The sequence below is a fragment of the Rhyacophila brunnea genome, unplaced genomic scaffold (genome assembly GCF_057557595.1).
Source record: "Rhyacophila brunnea isolate RB1 unplaced genomic scaffold, BYU_Rbru_1.0 scaffold_17, whole genome shotgun sequence".
Lineage (NCBI taxonomy): Eukaryota > Metazoa > Arthropoda > Insecta > Trichoptera > Rhyacophilidae > Rhyacophila > Rhyacophila brunnea.
Genome location: NW_028232827.1, coordinates 29824268 through 29849519, shown reverse-complemented (window position 1 = coordinate 29849519; position 25252 = coordinate 29824268). Strand labels below are relative to the sequence as shown.

General features: G+C 33.8%; 2 protein-coding genes across 2 annotated transcripts; one reads left to right on the top strand and one right to left on the bottom strand.

Moving 5' to 3' along the window:
• Nucleotides 1-1637: 1637 nt before the first annotated feature.
• Nucleotides 1638-8846, bottom strand: LOC147073930 (GTPase Era, mitochondrial-like). Its single transcript, XM_085944615.1, has 5 exons — nt 8555-8846; nt 7126-7250; nt 5823-5997; nt 4255-4452; nt 1638-2929 (listed from the first exon to the last, which is right to left on the bottom strand). Exons 1-5 carry the CDS (start codon nt 8789-8791, stop codon nt 2558-2560), a joined length of 1107 nt encoding a protein of 368 aa, XP_085800741.1. The 5' UTR covers nt 8792-8846; the 3' UTR covers nt 1638-2557.
• A 293-nt stretch (nt 8847-9139) lies between these two features.
• Nucleotides 9140-24808, top strand: Ddx56 (putative ATP-dependent RNA helicase DDX56). The gene is made up of 10 exons (XM_085944614.1): nt 9140-9293; nt 9490-9714; nt 13732-13994; nt 15421-15681; nt 16895-17093; nt 18039-18200; nt 20107-20204; nt 20449-20590; nt 23222-23455; nt 24618-24808. Exons 1-10 carry the CDS (start codon nt 9225-9227, stop codon nt 24687-24689), a joined length of 1725 nt encoding a protein of 574 aa, XP_085800740.1. The 5' UTR covers nt 9140-9224; the 3' UTR covers nt 24690-24808.
• The last annotated feature ends 444 nt before the right edge of the window (nt 24809-25252 follow it).

Sequence of the window (25252 nt, the reverse complement as noted above, 5' to 3'; positions counted from 1 at the left end):
AGAAAGTAATGTACCAGGTAGGAAAGTGCCCAAGGATCGCATCACAATTATGCCATGCTCCAATGCAACCGGGACACACACACTGAAGCTTTAGGTCATAGAGAAAGCCAGGAATCCTAAGCCATTCAAGAATATCTGCCTCACTGAACAACTGGTTGTGTCAAGTGATTTACCGTTTAATATTTAGTTAATAAATATGTATTATTTAGTAAATACTTGATTTTGATTATAAATCAAACCGTAATTTGCTAGTACAAATTTCTCAATAAAAAAAACTATTTTTACGAAACACCTGTTTTAATTATTACCATATTTTGTATGTGTGCACTATAATCCGCCACTTTCACTAATTGGACACTTGTCTGGTTTTTGGGATGGCAGATTACTGGGAGAGTACTGTAGTAATAAAATTGTAACTTAACATTTTGAAGAGTTTATTATTTCTAATAACTGTTTAGTAAGGTACTTCAATGTATTAATCTATTTATGATTTTTAATTTTATTTGATAAGATCTAGTATGCCACCTAAAATAATTTTAATGTTTTCATATAGTTCGGCAACATGACATGGCATAAGATTAGCGAGTTTTGATTAATATTATTATTTGTAATTAGAATCTGATATCATTTTCTGAGGAGTGATGAATGCATGATAATATTTTCAAGGTAATACCGAAAAAAAAACGATGAACACAAGGTGACAACACAAAAACAATTACCAAACAAAACAACCGTGAAAGTGTCAAACAATTTATACCTATTACACATGTTTTTGTGTGTGGTAGTCATAGACAAACTTATATTTAATGAATTCAAAGATGGCGGCTTTTTGACATTCTATTATGTTGTAAATCAGCGGCAACGGGTGGAGGAAGACTGTTAAGATTCAATATAAATAGTGCACATGAAAATTTGTCAGTCATACGTATTTGTTTTCTTGAACAAAGAATACAATTTACAGATGGTGCTGGTTAGTTTTTAAATTCAACTAAACCCTGCCTAAACTAAACCATAATAGTTTAGGTATGCTATGGGTTATTCGACAAAAATAGTGCACACCTTTTCAGTCATACTTATTTGTTTTCGTTGAATTAAGAATACATATTACAGATGGTGTCTGTTAGTTTTTTTAAATCCATTAAGCCTAAACCAAACCATAATCAATAAAAAATATTCTTCTATCTATAAAATATCCAAAGTTATGTATGGTTTAATGGCATAATTTTAGTAATTTTATAGATAAACGACTATTTTTTTACTATTATCTACTATGGCTTGGATTAGGCAGGGTTCAATTGAATTTTAAAAATTAACAAACACTATCTACACTTTGTAGTCAATGAATAGAAATACGTTTGAATGACAAAGTTTAGTGTGTCCTATTTATGTCGGATCTTAACAGTCTACCTCCACCAATATTATTTGGCATCTTAATAATTGAAAATATATAAAAACAACGATAAAAATTAGTTTTGTTTTATATTTCATAGGTCGTTTGTATAATGTTATAAATATAAAGTTATATTATACAAACTTCCCCACTAAACCACTTTTGGATATGAACAAAATATTTATTGTATATTTTATAAGATTATTATTATATCCTAATAATTTCATGTGAATAATGTAACATCCGTAGGTGAGCGCATCAAATTTTGCATCATTTATTTTGCAGGTCTTGACAGAAAGAAATGAATGGAAAACATTTGTGACGGCTTCATTCATTTCGAGATAAATAATAAACGTTAATTAACTTTGACGTTTCGGCCTTTCTCAAATTCACCTCTCTCTAATTTAATTCAAAATTCTTACAGAAAATCATGGATGTATATTTTTATCTGTCTTTTTTAGATTTTTCTTATTTGATTTGTAGATTACATTCGTAATCTATTTTTTAAATTGTCTCTTGATCTTATTGTGTAAAGCAGTCTAATTGATCATACTGAAATTAGCTGACGTTAACCATTTAAAAAAATGCTTATACAGCCAATAAAACAAACGCATTATAAAAAATATCGAACCTAGTAATATTTGAAGACACATCTATCACTTGCCTAGCTATTGAACATTTTTAAAATATAAAATATCATATGGCTATATGCCCTCTTATGTTATATAAAAGAATGCTCGTAATGGAACGAACAAATTACCATCACGTTACATGCTGTCACCATGAGCTTGCACTACGGGAAAAAAAAGTAATGTTGTTTTTCTTGGAATTCAAAATGTTAATAGACTGATGCTCCCATCTTGCAGCACATTTTAAACAAAAATGAATGTCAGTTAGCAAAATTTGCCGAAATGGCCAAAACAACATTAAGGTCACATCACTAACCGCATAAGTCAGTGAATGTTTTTTTTATTTCCTGCAGGCCTACACAATAACAAAATATATACTTAGACAAAATGTCAATATATTAATAATTGTTTTTAACCAAATATGTAATGCCATAACTAACAAAACATAACCAATTCACATGTAGAGAAGTTCCATAAATAGAAAAGTAATAATGCGTCCACATATTGTAATGAAGTCACGCCAAATCGATGTAGTATACTAATCAGAGTTATTTACATCATCCGTTCGAAGAGATATCGTAAGCGTGACTGGCATTTTGAACATCTGCCGGAGATCACTCTTGGCTGAGTCAGTGATCTGCTTAAGTTTACCACCTTCCGCACCGGCGATTAATTTCTGAATTCTTTCAGAGGGGCACGTGACCACGACAGTAGTTATCACTCTGTCAGGGTTTTGTCGCACCTCGTAGAACTCGATCTCGGTGGTGATACTGTAAGGAAGTTCTTGGCCAAGGAAATCCATGAATTTGGCCCTCACACTATCCACAATCAGAAATTCGGGCGTCTGATCGGACCATTCGTAAACCGAGTACGGCCATTTGGCAGGCTTTGCGTTCATCACTAAGTAGTCCTGTAGAGAAAAAAAATGGATCACATTTGGTTCAATAGATATTAATACCCTAGAGCAGTGTTTCTCAATAGGGGCGATATCACATGTATAGGGGGGGCAGTTAAAATCATAAGGGGTATTTTATTTATAAGTAACCATTTCCAATGCCGTTATCCTTGTAGCACTTTGGTAAAATATACACGGGGTTCTGCTATGTCATTTACAATACTATATAATGATTCCCAACTAATTGGGAAACACTGTTCTAGACACACATCATCACTTACAAGATATAGTTTCAGCCTATTCTATAGTGCCACATGTCTTTAGCATAAATATTGAATACATAGCATATAGCATAAAGAGTTTGGACAAAAACGAAAAGGATGCTTAAGAATTTTTTGTGTGCCAAAGCTAGTCAATTTTAATATTTCGCTATTATGTACATATGACATAGGTACACATTTTTATGTGATTGTTTATCTAAATATTGATGGTGTATTTGGCCGGCTATGTAAAATGATTGATGTGGTTCTAGGTGCTACAAATGAATCTGCACTGGGAAATCAACCTATATTTTCATCTGTTTAGGCTTCATTAAAGTGCTGCAGTAGCGAAGGGTGGTGGTAGGCTGTTAAGATCCACCAAAAAAAGTGCACATTAAACTTTGTTAGTCACACATATTTGTTTTTATTGAACTAAGACTACAATTTACAGACGGTATTAGGTAGTTTTTAAAAATCAATTAAACCCTGCCTAACCAAACCATAATAGTTTTGGTATATTTTGGGCAATATGACAAAATTGTGGACACTTTTTCATTCATACTTATTTGTTTTCTTTGGATTAAGAATACATATTATCGTTGTTTCATTTTTTTTTAAATTCATTAAGCCTTGCCTAAACCATTATTATAAAAAATATTATTCTATCCATAAAATATTCAAAGTTATGTATGATTTAATTGCATAATTTTAGATATTTTATAGATAGACAAGTATTTTTTTACCATTATCTATTATGGCTTGGTTTTTGAATGGTTTAATTGAATTTTAAAAACTAACTAATGCCATCTGTAAATTGTAGTCTTATTGCATTGAAAATAAAATACGTATGACTGAAATAGTTTAGTGTCCACCATTTATGGCGTATCTTAACAGCCTACCTACACCCTTCGCCACTGCAGTGCTGTATATGTGCAATTGGCACTTTTACCTTTAATTGTACATATCTTTACCTGTCTGTCTGTTAAGACATTTTCTAGCTGAATAATTAATTATTTGTTACTGAAAATCTAGAATAGTATGCTTTTCACAAAGCAGACCAACCAATGGCGCATTACTTACTTTGATACTATCAATGCCATCACTTTCGAGGGCTGACACCATAAAAACATCAGAGAACCCATCAAAGCCTCGTTCGAGATCCACAGGCCTGCGCTTGATCAACTTTGATCCACATTCAACCGGTTTGCCTGCAACCAGTCCGTTACTCAGTATCCTTAATACGTCCAATAGTTTGCGTTTCGATTTTAAAATGTCGATCTGTGAAAAGACAATATTTTATTAATTATTATTAATGAATGAAAATACATAATATCGTCTCTGTTCTGGCAGAACACACTAACTGGAGAATACTAGAAAAAGGATGACTTTAAAATAAAGACTGTTTATTTATTAAGAAGGTTTCCAGATGGTAAAGTTTGAAATAAGGAACATTTTGGTATAACTAACTCAATATGTCATTTTTCGAATTAGTGTCTTCTGCCAGAACAGTGACGATATATTCTTTTTAACACTAGAATAGGCCACGAGGCCCAATGACAGTATTGTAGAGTAACAGTAGAGTAGTTAGTAACAGAAGTGAAACAATCACAAGTCTGAATATTTACATAAATATATTGTGACCTCACCGGGAATCGGATGAAAGACGAGCACCTTACGCACTGGCCTACAACGACATTATTGTTATTGAACATTAGTATTTTACAAAACTTAAATAATATCCTATAAACATAAACTGTAAAGCTGTGATCCAAATGCCATTATTGTTTTTACATTATTTAAATGCAATATAATCCCAGTAAAAGGTTTTCCATATATATTATAATTGGCATTGTAGAAAATGTAAAAATAAAAAATCTTTTTTATCTCATAATAAAATATTCCCATATTCCCAGTAACAAACATGTCATCTAATTTATTTTTTAACAAATGGGGAGCGGTCAAAAATGTGACAAGGGGGAGAGGTAAATCTCATTGTACCTCATTATTCAGTCTATTCTAATTCTAATCTAGTACTAATTTTAAAACAGGACACATACTGACATTTATCCAATTCTATCCTAAATCTATTTTTTTCAAGAAACACTGTTTCTCTCATACAACAAAATATAACAATTTGTGAGTTAATTATGATTTATTTTTAATTTAATTAAAAAAACCAATCAATTTTTTCCGCAAATTATATTCGGCGTGATAGGTACCTACTGCCATTTTCTTACGGCAACCAAAAGGTTATTTAATAATGTAATTATTTACACAGCATAATCGATTTTTAAAATAATTTAAGACCAATGATGTCCATGGAAATCGAAAGGTATTTTTAATCTACTTTCGAAAAAGTTATGGAGGTGTGTGCTAAGCAGAAACAATGATCAATAGATCATCATTTAAATATGGTAAGTAAGTTTTTGTGTACCCCCACCGAAGGCAATTTTGTCAACCACCGGCCGCCACTAGTTTCAACTAGTTGTTGTGTCCGTCATATATGTATACGCGGGAAAGAGTGCAACACTGTTACCAGTTTTGATTTGACTGTATTGGTGTTAAGTCAAATTTTAGTATGCATTACGCTGTAAGACTGAATTAATTATTTATTAGAATAAAAATATAGTTCGATTAAAGATCCTTACCTTATTTAGAATAAGAAAACTTGGAATGTCCCGCCGTTTATTCAATAATTCCACTATCAAAGGATGAAGGCTGTCTCTGGTCCACGTATTGCTGACATCTTGGATTATTCCGATGGCATCTGCGTTATTCAAACCGGCGCTCACATCTAGCATCATTGCTCTTGTTAGTTTGAATCTAACAAACAAAAGGGAAATTTTTGAATCAAGCAGTATCATTAAATATGGAAACCTGCTTGAAAACGCAAAATTGCTAAATACGCAAATATTTGGCGGATATTTATGGTCGCATAAGAGTTTGAATTATATTTTAGTCCATGAGTTCCATAGAAAAGCAGCCAATGACAGCTCAAGTTAACGTGATAACAAGAAAATAACCTAAAATATGATAATGACAATATATTTTATTAGTATCCATCGTAACAGCATTAATAAAACGACTTAATCTTAAAGTACGTAGCTAATTTATCTTTAAAGAAGCTACTTACGTCAATTATTTACCTTATAGGTACCTAATATTGAGCTTGCAATGGTAAATACTAGAATATAAACAGAACTCCCAATGTATTCTACAAATCTAATAATAATAAAATATGAATGTATCTATATCACAAAATCTCGATAAATACTTACGTAAATAAGAATTTAAATACAAAATAACACTTCCAACGATAATATTTAAAAGACAAAAAATAATAAATAACAGAAGCCTTACAAAATTACATTCTAAATAAAAATTACAATTACTTTTTTAATTTTTACAAATTACATTATTTACAAGATTGTGTATTTCAGACGGTCATATTATATTTTCCACGAAACAGAGCGATAATTTTACTGATTTCACGAACAGGAATGGCGCTCCGGTCTATTTCAAGCCCTGATTACGTTATGACATTCAATCTGTTTTCGATCAGCTAGCGCCTCTAGCATCGAAACATGTGAAACTAAAAAGTCTCGGTGACTTTTAGTTGCGACTATTAGGTCCATATCTGGGTCCAGACGCACATTGATAAACAACATGTGAATTTTTGCCAAACCCGGGATTCAAACCTGGGACCCATGACATTATAACCCTGACGGGTAACTATTCGGCCATTGTGTCAACTTAGTATACTTTTATCTCGATATCTCAAAAGAAACTTCTCAAAAAACAATCTAGAATCTATTTTATTGGATCAACTTGCCAAAGTGTTGAAAAAAGAAAATGCACTTACTTCCGCTTGCAATTAATAAACATGAGCCTCGCTTACTAAATTTACTATGGGTATATAGGTAAGTACTTAATAATAAAATTGGCATTTACTTTTTTTCTTCTTTTTTTGTGACAACTCCAGGGGTGTCCAAGAAGATAACTTGCGTATCTCCCACTGTATAAAAAGCTTTTGAAAGTTTATTTGTTGTATGGACTTTGTTTGATGCTGCACATACCTAAAATAGAATATTTAAAAAATAATCAAATAAAAACATCAGCAAAAAACTTGCATGATACCTATAACGAATTGTTTACAGAGTACAAATTAAAAACTTCCACTTTCTACTGTCAATATTAATTATTACACAGAACAATTAATTACAATATTGACTCAATGTTTTGTGTAAAATTTTCGAACAACCTATGCACAATTTTGAACATACAGACCTACAAACTTATCTGTGGAATGGCCAAAAATGGAACTAAGAACTACCATAGGACGCCATTTTGTCTCCCATCTCATTCTACAGATAAATTTTAGGTCTGTACATGAAAATATTCTGTTTTCAAATCATTTTTAGGGCCAGTATCAAAGATTAGAAAGATAGAGATTGAGCCAATATGAATGAAATTGAAGCAAAAAAAGGACCACTGATTAAATTAGCTACAAGTGACTTCGCATTGCAAATTCATTTGCAGAGAACTTCAAACTACTGCTTTGACATTTATTTGTTAATTTGCAGGAATATAAAGACAATTCGTCACGATAAGTAGATAAGCAGCCAGTAATACTATCCTTTATTATTTAGTTCAAAAATCCTATTAAACTTGTCATTTATACTGCATTCGAGTAAGTAATGCCAATGAAAATAAAAAATGGCCACCATATTGCGTGAATAAGAAAATGGAAATCGAAATGGCAACTGAGCGATGTTCATATTTGTAGAGTTTACTGACTTAACCATGCTTCATGCGCTTGCAAAATAATTACAAATGTCATAATATAAATAACGTACAAGGCTCCTTCTATGTATAGTCCAAATTCTTAGACCAATATGTGTATATGAACAGAGGTAACTGAATTACAACACTCGTCGGATTGTTGACAATATTTTATGGCTGTACAATGGGGAATAATGCTCCTCATCTACACATACTTAACAGTAATTTATCATCCCTCTGATCCTTGTGTGACAATGAAAATCCATCAAATGAGTGATCGACTATGTTGAGTATTTATGTATCATATTTTGGTATGAAACGGTGTAACAGTTCACCTATCCACAATAATGGTAAGGTACATTATCAGGCTTCAAATGGATATTGATCTTTATAGATCACAAAATTTTATATAGACAATAATAAAATAAACAATAATTTGGATTTTCTTTATCAACCGTTGTATTGACAATGGTCTTGATAGGTATTGATGATGGCATGGCATTTGATTTGAGGAATGTAGTAATTCGCTGTGAAATAAATAGTACCTAAATAGAAAATAATAAAACAATCTGACATGCAAATAAATAGCTTTACTTACTCTACGGTCAATTAAGCTATTTATTAATGTACTTTTGCCAGCATTGGGAAGTCCAACAATAGCAACATTGATAACTTTTTCTTGGTTATGATTTTCTATCTCTGGTTGAACTGAAAAGGCTCGTAATAATCTTGGATATAAAACATTCGTTGTGGTGCAACAACACAAAATGTTTTTGGACGCCGCGTTACCGTTGCCTATTATATTGTGAACGACGGGCAAAATTAATTTAAACATCGTGCTACATTCAAGAATACAACAACAAACGTCGTTTTTTGATCAATCTTTTGACAGCTTAATGTTCAGTATTCAGTAATGCCATACTAAAAAACATACATTGCAGCAGCTATGGTTTTTCAATAAAAAGCTTGAAAGCAAAGAGATTGGATCTTTCAATCTCTTTGCTTGAAAGTTAATTAGTTAAAAAAGAATATATTTTACAACTAAGTAGGTATATTTATTTACATATTGCATTACATCAAAATAATTAGTAGATTAGCTAATATTCTGAAATCTTCAAAAATTGTCTATGAATTGTTGATTCAAGAAGTGACATTCATAGACAATATACGTGTGACATTTCTCACATTTCCCTCGTGCGAAGCTTTGCTAGGTTATGTTATGATTAGCTACCAGAAATAAAGTACGTAAATAATATAAAATTTACAACATGGGGGAATCGAATGAAGAGAAAGTCCCCAATTTCCACGAGATGGAATTGGATGACAGAATATTGAAAGTGAGTTATCCCGCTAATACAAGTCTAAAGCTTATTTCAATGTAAAACATTTGATCGTGTTACTTGATCGCGTGCATTTATTTACAAAGATTGATTTTTAACTGTTATAACGTATTATCACTATAATAAAGTTATGAATTATGAAAATAATATCTACGAGTACTTTAAATAGTGTGTAATATTTATCTTTATGCAGGCAATTGCAAAACTAGGATGGATGACACCGACTTTGATTCAGGAACGTGCCATTCCTTTGTTATTAGAAGGAAAAGATGTGTTGGTGCGTGCCAGGACTGGCTCGGGAAAGACCGCCGCTTTCACAGTTCCCACGATACAGAGAATTTTAAATTCCAAGCAGAATGACACCCAACAAACCACAAAGGCTTTGATATTGGCTCCCAGTAAAGAACTCTGCAATCAAGTAAGTACCTACTAAACCGTGGACTGTCAAATGTGTTTAATCACCCCAAATTAGTGTACAGTACACTCAGTAATCCGCTGCTCAATTATTCGACAACTATTATAATCCGCCGTTATTTTTACTAGTTGAAAACACAAAATCAAGCTCTATAATTCGCCAGTATTCGATTGTCAAATTCAGTAGTCCGCCGCGTACAAGTGTACAACGCAGATGAGACTGGTTTATTTTGGAAACTCCTTCATAAAACATACGTTCATCGCGAAGAAAGTAATGTACCAAGGAGGAAAGTTCCCAAGGACCGCTTCACAATTATGCTGTGCTCCAATGTAACCGGGACACACAAAATGAGGCTTTTGGTCATAGGGAAAGCCGGGAATCCTAAGCTATTCAAGAATATCTGCCTCAGTGAACAACTGTTTGTTTCAAGTTTTTTACTATATTATTATTTAAGTTAATAAACTTAGTTTATAAATATGTATAATTTAGTAAAGCCTTGATTTTAATTGTAAATAAAACCGTAATTTGCTAGTAGGGTAACTGCATTAGTCCCCGGACAGCTTCAGTATATGGACAGTTTTGTACAAATATAACGAAAATAAGCAAAGTATGGGAGTTTCATATGAAGGATGACTCACATATTGTGCCTGTATTGTTCCTTGAACAATAACATTATATTCGTCATGCAAAAAAGAATTAATTCAACAGTATTACCTTAGTAGTGGTGCGAGTGCTGACTCAACAAAAAAAATATTCGATTTCTCAAAAAATAATTAGTGAAGGAAGAATTCAAAAAGTACGTTAAAACTATGATTATTTCATTTATTCACTTCAAAGATGTTTCATATTATTCAGTAATATGTTCTTGTATATTATTCAATGATAAAAATAATGTATTTTGTTAAATTTAGTTAAATATTTGGTGTCCGGCAACTAAAGTGCAGAATTTTATCTTTTTTTAGTTGTCGGACGCAGTGTCCGGGCACTGAATTTATAAGAGACATTGAGTATTTGTGTGTGTACAGTATCACATCGAGGCTTGCTTGGTTTTATACAAGTTAGAAAAGGACAAACATAGAATTGTAAATATTTTTAGTTTTCGGACACGATTTTATAATTTTGATCCTGCTGTCCGGCGACTAAAATTCAATATTGAATGACCGGACAAAGCTATTTTCTAATTAATTACTATATATTTACACAAGTATCTCCAATAGCTGCTACGAGTACGTCAAATGCAAGCACCAGTTCATCAAGTGTGAGCAATTTAACATTAAAATCTCATCTTTTTTACATCAAACCTACTCAATTTGGGAGTAAAAATAGAATTATCAAAGCACCGAGCGCCATTACTTCGGAAGCGTGGATGAAGATCATAGAAGAAAAAGTGAAGGATGACAAAAGTACAGCAATTCATAAAAGATGAAAGGAAGAGGAAAAGAGAAGACAAATAAAAAAAGGAACGCGAAAAAGGCGATTTTCCAAAATTGTTCTGATGAATTAGAAAGTGATTTTGAGGATGATTTATCAAAGAACATTGGCTGTGATGGATGTGTTCGTTGGTTTCACCTTAAATGCACGACAACGTCTATGTTACGAGGGTGGGTCAATAAGTCCTTAGAAAAGCCGACAGGTGGCGCGACTAGTACTGCAAGCGGTTTGTTTTCATGCAGCGGCACTACAGATTCAGTATGCTGCGAAGTTTCAATCAGATTGGTCGGGTTGTTGTGTGTTTCTCGTACATTTAAAAAAAAAAATTGCTTGTGGAAAATGGAAAAATAGAAAATGGAGAAAATTGAGTTTAGAGTTGTTATTAAACATTTTAATATAAAAGGGTTAACAGCAAAGGAAATAAAAAATGAGTTGGATTTAGTTCACGGCATATCTGCTCCTTCACTTGCAACTATTTATAACTGGTTAAATGAATTTAAACGTGGTCGTACATCAACAAAGGATGAACCACGCTCAGGACGTCCTGTAGAGGTGACTACACCAGAAATGATCAATAAAATCCACGATATGGTGTTAAGTGACCGAAGATTAAAGTTGAGTGAGATAATTGAGGTTACAGGGATCTCAAAAGGTAGCGTCATTTCTATTTTACATGACAAATTGGGCATGAAAAATATTTTTGCAAGATGTGTGCCGCGTTTGCTCACAGTCGACAATAAACGCAGTAGGGTGGTGGCCTCTAAAGCCCTGTTGTCGCTCATGCAACGCAATCTGGATGAATTTTTTCATCGCTTTGTGACTGTAGATGAAACATGAATACACCACTATACTCCCGAGACGAAAGAACAGTCAAAGCAGTGGATTGCGAAGGCAAACCATGTCCAAAGAAGGCGAAAACCGTAAAATCAGCTGGTAAGGTTATGGCTACTGTATTTTGGGATGCACGTGAAATTATTTTCGTTGACTATTTGGAAAAAGGAAAAACAATAACAGGGGATTATTATGCATCTTTATTGGACCAGCTAAAAAACAAAATTGAAGAAAAACGGCCTCATTTAAACAGGAAAAAAAATCTCTTTCATCAGGACAATGCCCGTGTTCACACATGTTTACGATCAATGGCTAAAATTGAAGAATTGAAGTTCGAATTGGTCGACCACCCACCGTATTCGCCAGATTTAGCCCCCAGTGACTTTTTCCTTTTCCCAAACTTAAAAAAATGGCTAAGTGGACAACGTTTTTTTTCAAATGAAGAAGTCATCGATCGGACAAATGCTTATTTTGAGGACCTTCCGAAAACTTATTTTTCTGACGGTTTAAAAAAAATTGAGAAACGTCTAACCAAGTGTATTGAGCTCCAAGGAAATTATGTTGAGAAATAAAAAAAAAATACAAAAATAAAACCTGTTTTAATGCTTTTTTCTAAGGAATTATTGACCCACCCTCGTATCTTATAGTGAAGCATCACTAAAAGATTTTTTATGTAATTTTTGTTTAAACTCAGACCTAAATTAATATGTTAATCACCCGTATAATGACTTTTTTTGACTATTTTTACCATATTTTGTATGTATGCACTATAATCTGCCGCTTTCACTAATTGGACATATGTCTGGTTTTTGGGGTGGCGGATTACTGAGAGAGTTGGTACTGTATTTTAATATTGTTAAACCTGTCAAGTACACTCCAAAACTTAGAAACAGTGGACAAGTTTGTATATCTGGGATCGACCATTAGTGGAAAAGGCGGATGTGAAGCGGAAATAAGAAGGCGCACACAGATTCCAAAAAATGCGATGACACGTCTTACCACTATATGGAAGGATCGGGGAATTTCGATTGCCACAAAAATGATGCTTGTGCAAACAGTAGTTTTCTCTATATTTTTATACGGAGTCGAGTCGTGGACCTTGAAGGCAAGGGAATGGAAGGCAATTGATGCCTTTGAGATGTGGTGTTGGCGCCAAATGCTTCGTATTTCTTGGACAGAACACAGGACGAACCAGTCAATCATCCAGAGACTGCAGATGAAGGAGCGGCTTTCGACAATATGTCTGAGACGCATTCTGCAGTTTTTTTGGACATATTGTTCGGCGCGGACCGGACAACCTGGAGAGACTGGTGGTTTTGGGTGGCCTCCATGGAAGACGAAGCAGAGGAAGAGCGTCTGCGTGCTGGAGCGATCAAGTGAAAGAGCTGACTGGGGGCACCATTCATTCTGCCCTGAGAGAAACGAAAGATCGAGAAGGATGAAAAGTCTTGGTCGCTCAAAGCATGGCAAAATTAAAAAGTGGTCACAAGTTTAAGACCAACAAGAAGCCTGTCTACTAGTCAAGGAATACGTCATAAATTCAAAAAATACAAAAGGCGGTTCCTATCCAAGATATTTATTATCAGATATTTGGTCAAGATGGCCGACATTCTATGAATAAATCCTGTTTTGTTTCCTGAATAGATAGTTAAGAATTGACTCTTGTAATGCATTGCTTTTTACAAGTCAAGTGTTCCGACTACTATAAATCTGATGCAGCTATGATTTAATTAAATTGTCGTTTCCTTATCTTTGTAGATTTCATCAGCTGTCGCCGATCTCACCCTCAAGTGCGCACGTGAAGTTCGATATATTGACCTCTCCATTGATGGCGATATCAAACTGATGAAACCTTTGTTAATGGAGAAACCAGACATTGTCGTGGCGACACCGTCAAAAGCCTTAGCACACATTAAAGCCAATCACCTGAATTTAAAAGCTGGCCTCGAAATGTTGATTATTGATGAAGCAGATCTTGTGTTTTCTTTCGGATATGAAGATGAAGTCAAAGAGCTTCTGAGGTATACTGTCACTATTTTTATATTATATAACTAAATTGGTTATTGACTGCAGTATACCGTACCAAACCACACCCGATCTTACTTGGTCAATCTTAGGACCTTACGTTTGAGCGTGAAGTATCAGCAATTTTTTATAACTGAGGATGTCTGGAGTAATTATTCAAGACTGGGGTCGCGGCACACTCAAGTGTGCTTTGACTGAGCTTAAAAAAACAATCGCACCATGAGTGTAAAACCAAGATATCTGCAAATTTTTCAATTTCGAGATTAAATGCAAAACACCTGCAAAAGTCGTGAACTTGATAATGTAAAAGTGAAGTAACTGAAAGAACATGCAATATAATGTAGATATAAACCAAATATTATGGTTTTATTTTAGAAAATCTATTTGTCCTGATAAAATGAAGACTTCAAATCCTAAGGTGTAAAACCCACTTAACGGAGCGAGTGGGGCTCTCGCGCAAAATTTCACAAGTGGCGTGTAAATCATCGAAAATACAACGTAATCAAATACGCCAGCGCACACTGGATTTGACGGCGCATTTTGCCCGCCTGCCCTATGCGTCACCGTTGTGTGGCTTTTCAGCCGGACGAATTAACGAAAATACAACGTAGTCCATTCATTGAACACGGCGAGCAAAATCACGCTCTGGAAGCGTCGTCGATAGAATGCCGAGAAGCCATTATTTAATAACAGAGAACTCATTGTTTAGTTATTGCGTAATTACTAGCCCCGAGAAATAATATCATATTTTTATTGCTTTGTTATGAGAAACGCTGATAATAATAATTATTTTGTGCTTGGGCCCCTTATTACATAGGTGAAGGGTAATGCGCGGGTTGGAGGGGGCCTGCCTACTCAGTAGTGAGCGCACCAAAGCTTTTTTGGTGGGCTTTATGCCTAATTTCTCCAAAATATGTCTTTTGCACATGTCTTGGTTTCACACTCACGATGCAAATTAACTGAGATATTGACGAATCAAACAAACATTTTTATCTACCGAATTTCGCCTGTAGAATTTAAGATAAATTAAAATAAAGCTAGGTGTACACGTAAACGAAACAGAGCCGTGTAGGTCTCACGTTGGTGAAAGATGATTGAAGCCATGGAATTGCTAATATATAATATATGCTGCATAAGGCACCGGCCATTCATCCAGGAGCTCTGGTTCGATTCCCGGCGAGGTTATAATATATTCATCTGATTTTCTCAAAGCCTGGGTGTTGTTTCACTTCTACTACTACATACATTCCTATGGTTCCGTCAATTCTTCAAAAATGGAATTGACGTTTCCATTGTGTGTCTTGTGCTATTTAGACATAACGTTTCACAATCATTGACAAATTAGAAAACAATACACAAGTCATTTGATTCAGTAAAACATCGGTTCATAAATCATTCATAATATCTTTTAATGCATTTCAGTTTCATGCCCAAAGTATATCAAGCCGTCCTCGCATCAGCCACTCTCTCCGAGGATGTCCAGAATTTGAAAAAGATTATTTTGAGGAATCCGGTGATCCTGAAACTGGAAGAGCCTGAGCTGGCTCCGTCCTCGCAATTGGAACATTACCATTTAATGGCGGAAGAAAATGACAAAGCCGCCATTTTGTACGCCCTGCTTAAACTCAATCTTGTCAGAGGGAAGACAATTATATTTGTGAGAACAGTCGACAGGTGCTATAAGTAAGTGAATGACTTTTTCGATGTGAAGCGATTTCAATGTTAGTATGTGCTCTGTCCATAGAATCGCCATAATTGTATACAGTTAATTCCGGTAGCTTGAAAGGTGTATATTGGAATTGATAAGGAAAACCCAATCTTTGTCTATGTGGGATTCAAAATATGCGTCAGACAGTCTTTACTCAATACACTGATACGCGATTATAATAAGTTTGTGTATTTCGGTGGCTATTTTCTTTAAGCGATAACAAAATTTATACTTCACTTTTGTCCGCTTGGTAACAGTTAGTTATTTAGAGGAATATGTCTCAACCTATAGCCCCCTTTTGAGTCGTAATATTTTTCCGTGGCCCCCCAAAAATTGAACTGTTTATATTTTGATTAATAAATGGGTTTTTGAATATACATAATTTGAAAACATCTCATGCAAATACACACTAGAAAAAGTCATTTTGTAGAAAAAAATACGACACCTGATGGAACTTGAACCTATACCTGCTGGATTCGCGCCAGTATGATTTTCCAATTAAGCTACGGGCATCTTACTAAATTACGACAATTTAAACTAGTAGTTGTTACATGAAATGCTTATCGAATTGCGTTATAGAATGTTACATTCTCAAATGTAAATATATTTTTTTAATGTCATAAATTAACATATCGCGAGTGGAGAACTACAAGGTTCTAAGTGTTTGTCCTTGTTAAAACAAAAGTAACAATGTGGCAGTTTAGAATACTACTTCATTGTTGGGTTTGTTTTCTCAAGGACGAAGACTTAGAACCTTGTAGTATTAGGCTCACGATATCCATTATTTAGCGCGATCCTAGTGACTGATGCAAACTAAAAAGATTTTTAAATATCTGGTTGCAATTTTGTCAACGCAAACAAAGATCGCCTCTATTCTCGATATCAAGACGGTTACGAACCTTTGAGAGCAGATGAATAACCTGACTAAATCCAAATTCAACAAGAAAAGATAATATGGGAAATGCAATAAATATAAATTAGCCCCTTGTAGAAGCTGTTATTTTTTTCGCTATTGAGTCTTCGTCATACATGACTAATTAAAAAAATAATTAACCTATTTATAGAAGTAGTACCAGGTATCTTCGTTGTGTTTCTATTTTGTGGCTGTCATCATCCCTCTGCAAGGAGTAACCACAGGGGCGAGGTATCAATGATGCATAGGTACACTAAATTTATTTTTTCTTGCAGACTCAAACTTTACTTAGAACAGTTCAAGATACCGGCATGCGTTTTAAATTCTGAATTACCGGCCGCTGTCAGATGTTTGGCCGTCAGTCAGTTCAACAAAGATGTGTATCAAATAATTATCGCATCCGATGAGAAGTCTCTTGAAAAGCCTGATGGAGGTTTGCTGCCTCCCGAAGAACCAGAAAAGAAGAAGAAAAAGGTTTTAATAACCAAATATCAATAATATAATACTGAATCTTTAATTCCATTTAGTATCCCTTATGTACCACTCTACTTTTCCAGTAGTTAACCATGCACTGAGTAATATGTCCAATCCAGTTTAGCGACATCAATCTGATCTATTCAAAGAATTTGGACTATAAATAGGAGTCTTTAACTTTATTTCTGTTATGACATATGAAATTATTTTTCAACCGCATGACGCATGGTTAAGTTGGTAAACTTCACAAATATTAAGATCACTTGGTTGCCATTTCGATTTCCTTACATACCGTATGTACCGTGGTGGCTATTTTTTGTTTATTAAGTATAGTACTTATTTGTATTTTTATACGCCGTGCAAATTGGCAAATAAATGTCATAGTAGTAGTGTGAAGTTCCCTGCAAATTAACCTGCAATGCAAAGTCACGTTTAGCTAATTTCATATCGAGTATAGGAAGGAAAATGGACTTAATTCACACAAATCAAATATTACAGGAGGCACGAAAACGTTTTTGTTATTGTGTTCGGTCAAAGTTAAAATACAAAATAGACATAGGTACATAACTGTGAAGTGCGTGATAATTAATAATGTGGTTTTTATATCCCGAAACTGATATTAATCATTGAGTTAATTAAAGAAACACCAACAAAAATGCTGGTTAAGTCGTTTTTCCCACTTCACTTCATTTTATGTTTAAAAATAATTGTCAGCTAAATTTAGATAATAAATCAGCATTTGCATCTTACATCCTTTGGACGCAACGTGTATTTAGTCGTGTACAATCCAATAAAACCTATTTTGAAAAAAACTGAGAGTTACGTCCTTTTTCTTTTCTACAACCAATATGAAAATCATTGGTCAGTTTTTTGGCTTCAATTCCGTACATTTAGGCTGTATCTATATAGGAGGTTTACAACATGATGTTCCAATATCTGTTTCAGAAAGGACAACAGTTGCCATCAAAGCGGAAAAAAGACAAAGAATCTGGCGTGTCTCGAGGAATAGACTTTAAGTGCGTGTCGAACGTTATCAATTTTGATTTCCCGCCAGATGTTAACTCCTATGTGCATAGAGCGGGAAGAACAGCGCGTGGAAATGATAAAGTGAGTTGATGGCATTAAACATATTTAAATTTTATTTCATTAACATTGTATTCAACGCAAATGCGTCTGCAGTGGTCGAATTGTAAAATGTCTCGCCTCTGACTAATTCATATTATCGTCGTTTCCGTTGCAAAATTGTATTGGAGCATAAAAACAGTTTACAAAATGTATGGCACTTGAATCAATTCAAAAAAAGTTTTCATAATTTCAACGAAAATACAATTTTTGTAAATTGTGTTATTTTGCATGTATGTAAAGGCGATTTTTGCAGTTTTAATTATACAGTATAACCTCGATAATTCGAATATAATAGATAATATAATAAAATATAATAAGGTAAGTACGAATCAATGACAGCCTATGTACCGGGTCCTCTACATTTCTTAGTCTTTGACATGTTTCAACTGGCAAGAAACATTGTCAGTACAGTCTCATATTAATCCTTATTGTGAAAACATCACAGTTCTTACAATATTTTTTAAACGGTAAAAGTGTTAAGCAGTAGAAATATAAGTTTTAATGAAAAATTGTATATAGAGGAGTGGGGGGGGTGTAAATTTTCACACCGGGTGACACCAGCCCTAGTCGCCACTGCTCAGATGCGTTAATGATCCGCACACACAATAGAAGAATTAAAGGGAACGTTGATTATAACCAATATAACCATCTTACTTTTTTCAAAAAGACTTTATCTATTGGATATGTTACGCTGAATGTGCGAAATTGACTATTACATGAAATGGGCAAAATTTTGCCTAAATCATGAAAAATGCAAGCCCGTTCCCTCATTCATGAATTAGGCAAAATATCTGCCAAGTGCGTGAATTCGGCAGTAATTTTTCTGCCTAGTTCATGCATTGGGCAAATTAGATAGTAGCGCTACGGTGGTGTTTTCTGCAACTAAACCAAATGCTCATGCATTGGTCAAAATAAATGGTCGTGCTCCGGTGGCGTTTTTTGCAACTAATCCAACTAACCAAATGTGTCAAGTGTCATTGATTTTGATTTATAAAAATATACCAATCAATAACTACAATGACGTTCATATCCATTTACTATGCCCAAAAAAAATCTAGAACTATAATATGATAACGGAAGAATTTTATTAAAAGGTATTTTCGCGATTTGATTTGTGCTTGGGTATCAATCGTGCAATGGTCGATTGTATGTTTGTGATAGTATGATTTGATAGTTTGTTGACACTTGTTAGCTAACCTCAAAATGGACATTCAGATGAATTCAGAATTACAAAACCTAACCTAATAATAATAATATTATATTATGTCCAATTATAACTAATAAAACCATCTGTCTTAAATTTACTTTTTCTGCTGTCATGTTGACAGTTTAAGAATTTCATACCCTGGCGAATTCACGCACTCGGCAGATAATTTACCTAATTCATGAATAAGGCAACGGGCTTGACTAACACATGAATTAGGCAAAATTTTGCCCATGTCATGTAATAGTCAATTTCGCACATTCGGCGTAACATAATATATAACACTATTTACGAATATTATATTAGTGCATCAGCGGTGGAGTAGCAGCGTGATGTACACATAATATGAAGCAGTGAGTCGAATAACGCGTTTGGATATAAAGATATAAGAGATAAATAATACATTTTTTCAAAAGTGTTTTCAAAATTATGTAGTTTATTATATTTACTATTGAATCTTTGTCAATGGTATTTTAAAGGTAATTGCTAAATAATTGCTTGGTATGGAGCCTTTGCTACTGCTTGAGTTGGAGAACTAAACAAAGAATAGAAAACAGATACAATTCTGTCATTATCATTATATGTACTTACTACATACATCATTTTCAGATGCATCAGAAAATTGTAGTTTTTGAAGTAAATTATGAATGAAGAAACTTTAATGTTATTTTGTTATTTTTTCAGGGAACTGTTTTATCATTTGTATCAATTAGAGAAAAACCTTTAATGATTGAAGTTGAAGGGCATTTATCAAAAGGATATAATATGGAAAATGTATTAAAGTAAGTATGCATATAAATGATAGATCTATTCTCAGTTTCATCAAATGAAATGTATATTAGAATATGCATCCATTGTGGCTTTAGTGATGACACTAATACAACCGAATTGGTAGAACCAATTTATTTGGTTCTGATCAACGCTGTGTCGATTTAATCTTCTCTCTGAATCTTTTCCACAATAGAATCATTTTATATATTCCCCGCTTAATTCTTCCATAATCTTTATTGACCTTTTATTTTGCAGGGCATATGAGTTTTGTCTAGAACAAGTCGAGGGATTCAGGTACAGATCAAAAGACGCTTGGAGAGCTGTCACGAGGATTGCCGTGCGAGAAGCCCGACTCAAGGAAATCAAAATTGAATTACTCAACTGTAAAAAGCTTAAAGTGAGTCGTTAACCTATAATGTAGTTATCTATGTAGCTTTATGCGCCGGCTACACGCTCAAGCTTTACCGCGAGCTTGCCTGCGCAAACCAGATTGTATTGGGAAGCCCGTGTGAAAAACGCTGTAAAAGTGTTCCGTTTTGCACAAACACCGCACAGGCAAGTCGCTGCCGTCTAACTGGTGCAATAGTATCAAATAGTTTGAATATAACAATAGTGGCTAGTGGCAGCCGGTGGTTTCCAAAAATGCTTAAGTAGGGGTGCACTGAATACTTACTTACCTTATTTAATTATTCGGTGTTGTTTCTGTTTAATACTTAAATTTTCTGTGCTTTTTTTGTAACTAGAGTAATGATGTCGTCGGTCCCTATTATAAAAGTCGGATCTGCAAAATGCTATTTTTCAGTACGAGCAATCAAAGATGTTTCATCAAATATTTTGTGACCTATTGCTTGCCATAATGAATAAAAATACAGGTTATAGAAACTTTTCTAAATGTTTATAAAAACATCCGTCTGTCCAGTGAACTTGTTGCTGCTATAACTGTCAGATCCGACGCATCTTGCTCACCCACGCCCAGCCAACAATGTCGGTTGGTAAGAACCGACATTGTTATTCGGACACTCTCGGTAGATCCGTCATTTTTAACTTGAATATCTCGAAATTTTTCAAACAAACAAAAAAAACTGTGATTGTGGTATAAATGTTTAAAGTGTTTAACCCTTTCCCGGCGACCGTATTCCAGTAGGATACGGCTAGTACGTAACACATGGGCGACCGTATAGCAGTCAGATACGCAAACCTTGACCTGTGGATAACGCAAGAAATATTTTTCATGCGGCATTGAGAATTTTATTAAAAAATAGCCCGATCCATCCGCCTACTTCCACCTATATAACTTTTTTAAAAATATGTTGTTTTAATTTCATAATCATCGATCTTTCGAACCCTCTCGATCTATTGAGATTCGCCGGTACGATTGCATCAGTTCAAATCTACGCGGTATTTTAGAGCACCTGCGCACTAGGTATACAAAATATTTTCATTCGAGTTGAGTGTGCGCCGAGTGATTTACCTTGTAAAGTTGAATATTCACCGCAATCTTTACAACACCATGTTTGCGGGAATAAAAGACAACCAAAAAACCGAACCGAAAACAACAATGTGTCGTCGAAATATTTCTAAATATGTACTTGAACTTGTGTTCTGGATTATGTCATTTATTTTTATTACTCATGGTCATGTGTCACCCCAATTGTTTGAAAGTCATAAATCGAGCTCATTATTGAAAGTCGTAAATATGTGGTAAAGATTCGTCCACACGGAATGAAAAAATATAATATATTATTATATTTTAGTTAGGACGATTGCGAGTTTTACCAATAAATTACGAATTACTATGAAGGAATATATAAAACATATAAATAAATGTAAGTATAAAAAAAACACACACACGGACGGGTACACAACGTAATATAAAATATAAATCATGGAATATTGACTTTTCAACTACATTACATATTATCTTTGCATGCAATTTAATGTTTATAAAATTTTAAAACCTCACGCCAAATATTTTTTTTTTTTAAATTACGCAGATCTTACAAAATAAATATTTATAAAAAACAACAATCACTAACATAACACAATGCTCAATAAAACTGAAAAGTTTAATCTAGTAAAAATCCAAATTACACTCAAAAAAGAACAAAAGAAATTATTACAATATTTCAACCAGTGTGGACTCAACTTTACGCGACCCATAAAACTTAATAATATGCGACACAATAAAAGCTATTATTTTCAATATTTTTAACGGCATTTTTAAGTGTTTCTAACATGACTAAAATAAAATTAGTGTCAGTGATTTATTTCTTTTCATAGGCGCATAATCAAAATGACCCGTTTTTACGTCACAAACATGGCTGTGTAATTTTTCGGTTCAAGGGACTATGGACGATTTTATTCAAGTAAACACAGCTAAATTCAACAATCGATTCTATTTTTTAGTGTGGCACTTCGAACCTTATGTATCTAGGCATGATAACAGTTATACCAGCTATTTTTAATTGCCGTATTTATCATAATACAGCGAAGCATAGCATTTAGAAAAATCATACCGCAGACAGGGCCCCTTTCATATTGAAACTTACGCGGCGGCCGGGTTAAATAACTTTTACGTAATAATCCGAAAATGACAAAATTTCAGATCCGACTTTTTTAATAGGGACCGACGATGTTATGAGGTGCACACTTTTTGAACAAATGTATAGGACAGTATACCGCCTAATAGCATTTTCACACATTGAGTGTTGATTTAAAAAAAAATACAAGGAGTGCTGTGCACTTGTATGATGTTAAAGCAGTCTTCATTGGGTGGAATTCTTATGAAATTTTAGTTATAAAACACTTGATTTTTCTAATTATGTAAAACCCATTAGGTAACAGGTTAGAAAGCTAGCCTCTTGTTCCACGGGTTTTGAACTGGGCCAAATCCACATCTTATTGTTAATCACTGCTTCGATCCATGTACCCAATGGGTAAACAAAAAGTTAAAACCAATCCTCCGCCATCATTGTACCTAGAATGAATGTATTTTCAATTGCTTCTAAATGTTTTTTTATACTTTCAGGGTTTCTTCGATGATAATCCCCAAGAATTACAAGCTCTCCGACATGACAAAGCATTGCACACGGTCCGAGTTCAGCAACACTTGGCTGATGTACCGGAGTACATTATCCCTGAAGCTCTCAAACAAGTGAAAGGCATTGCCAACAATAAGCCAGCACAGCCAGTGTCAGTAAATCCACTTAAACGAAAGAGGACGAAGCATACCTTTGGAAGCAGTAGGGCTCTCAAAAACAAGGTGTGTGCACTTAGATCAGACCTACTTATGATATTATAGCTCAGACGAAATCGATGCTCTAATTCAGAGCACGGGAAACTTTTTTTGGGAGTTACCCAAAAATTATTCATATTAAACAATATATCTTCAATAATAAAAAGGATTGAACAACTTTCAACGTTTCATTGAAAACATGTCCACTTTGGGCTCTGGAAAAATGATACTGCTTAATTTTTGATAACATAACACAGGGTTTTTATAAGTCAGAATAACTTGGATGCTGTTTTCGGGGTTCAAGCGATTACTGTACTGTATTTTTGAATTCATAAAGGTAGAAAATCGTTGTTTTCTAAGATAGCTTGTTGCCAAAACATAGCTTGCATTATGCAATTTGAAAAGCCTTACAATTATTTTGCAGTTTCGAAATATATATTTTTATGTATTTTTCGAGCCTCCATTACCACTGAAACTATAATTTTTACCCCCGTATTTTAACCGGTTCTAATTATATGAGAAAAATCCCCCTTTCACGTCAGACATCATGAGCAATCGTCAATCTTAAATAGTATTGAACTAATAACTTACGATTCAGGTACCTACAAATTAGATTGTCTTACGCTTTTTGTGATTGGTTCATAACACACTAAACCAAAAAATATCTTGGTCAGATTAATTGTATCTTAAGATAAAAAAACTTCAAGCCACATCTGTTACCGCTATTCGGCTTCTCTAATTGTTAACTAATATGTCTCCAAAAAAAATATATTCTATTTGCAATCCTAAATGTGCTTAATGGTTTTTTGCGATTATCTATAAATCGTGGAATATGGAGGTAACTCACGTTAAAACTAATATATAACCTCAATTGCACTATGTTTAATTGTGATTCAGTTTGGTAAGTCAAAACTATGTAATTCCGAAAATTAGATATTTTTGTGGTTAGATTATTTACAGACGTTCGAGTGTTGTTATCATCAGTGTCCCAAAACTACATCAGTAATTTTATTATTCCATGACAAAGTTACAATTATTTTTTGGCAGGGTACTCAGTAAAAAATATATGATGCAACTATTAAATTCCTTTTTCAAACTTTACAGTCATATATTATTCCCATTGCAGTAAAACTAAAATGATTTTTTTTATTGTATTATTGATATAATAATGTATTTTTCTTTTCTTTAGGCCAGACAAAAGAACCCACTGTTGAATTTAGAAAGAAGCGCAAATGCAAAAAGAAGTAAAACCGATGAGTAATCCACAAAGAAGAGGAAAAGAATAACTTATCTCAAAATATTGCTGTACATATTTGCAGGAGAATAATATTATTTATATTATTATATTTTAATGCAAATAAATACCTATCTTTTTAAAAATGTGTTATTTTTTAACAATAGTAAATGATGCTGCATAAATGTGCTACAAAAATTAATGTGTTATTATGTAATTCATTTTTTTAAAGCATTCTAATCCTAAATTATTGATTAAAAAAAATAATAATAACAGCAGATCGAATAAAAGTGGTGCAAGCTGAAGTCTCCAATATTATTGAAAAATAGAAATTAAAAAAAAATCGTATGAACATACATTACATATTACGTGTCACACCCTTCATAAACTATAAAATTTTGATTTTGCAATAAGTATCATGAGCATGTAATAGTTGTGATTGGCCGCTGTCTAGTAGGTAGTACTACATATTGTGCTATATATTATATCCGGGGGTTTGTCTTCAAGTCTGGCTGACTTTTTGTTCTATACATTAATTGGAAGCAGGGCATTGGATGTTTGCAATGTTCTCCCTTTCGCCATGAAGTACA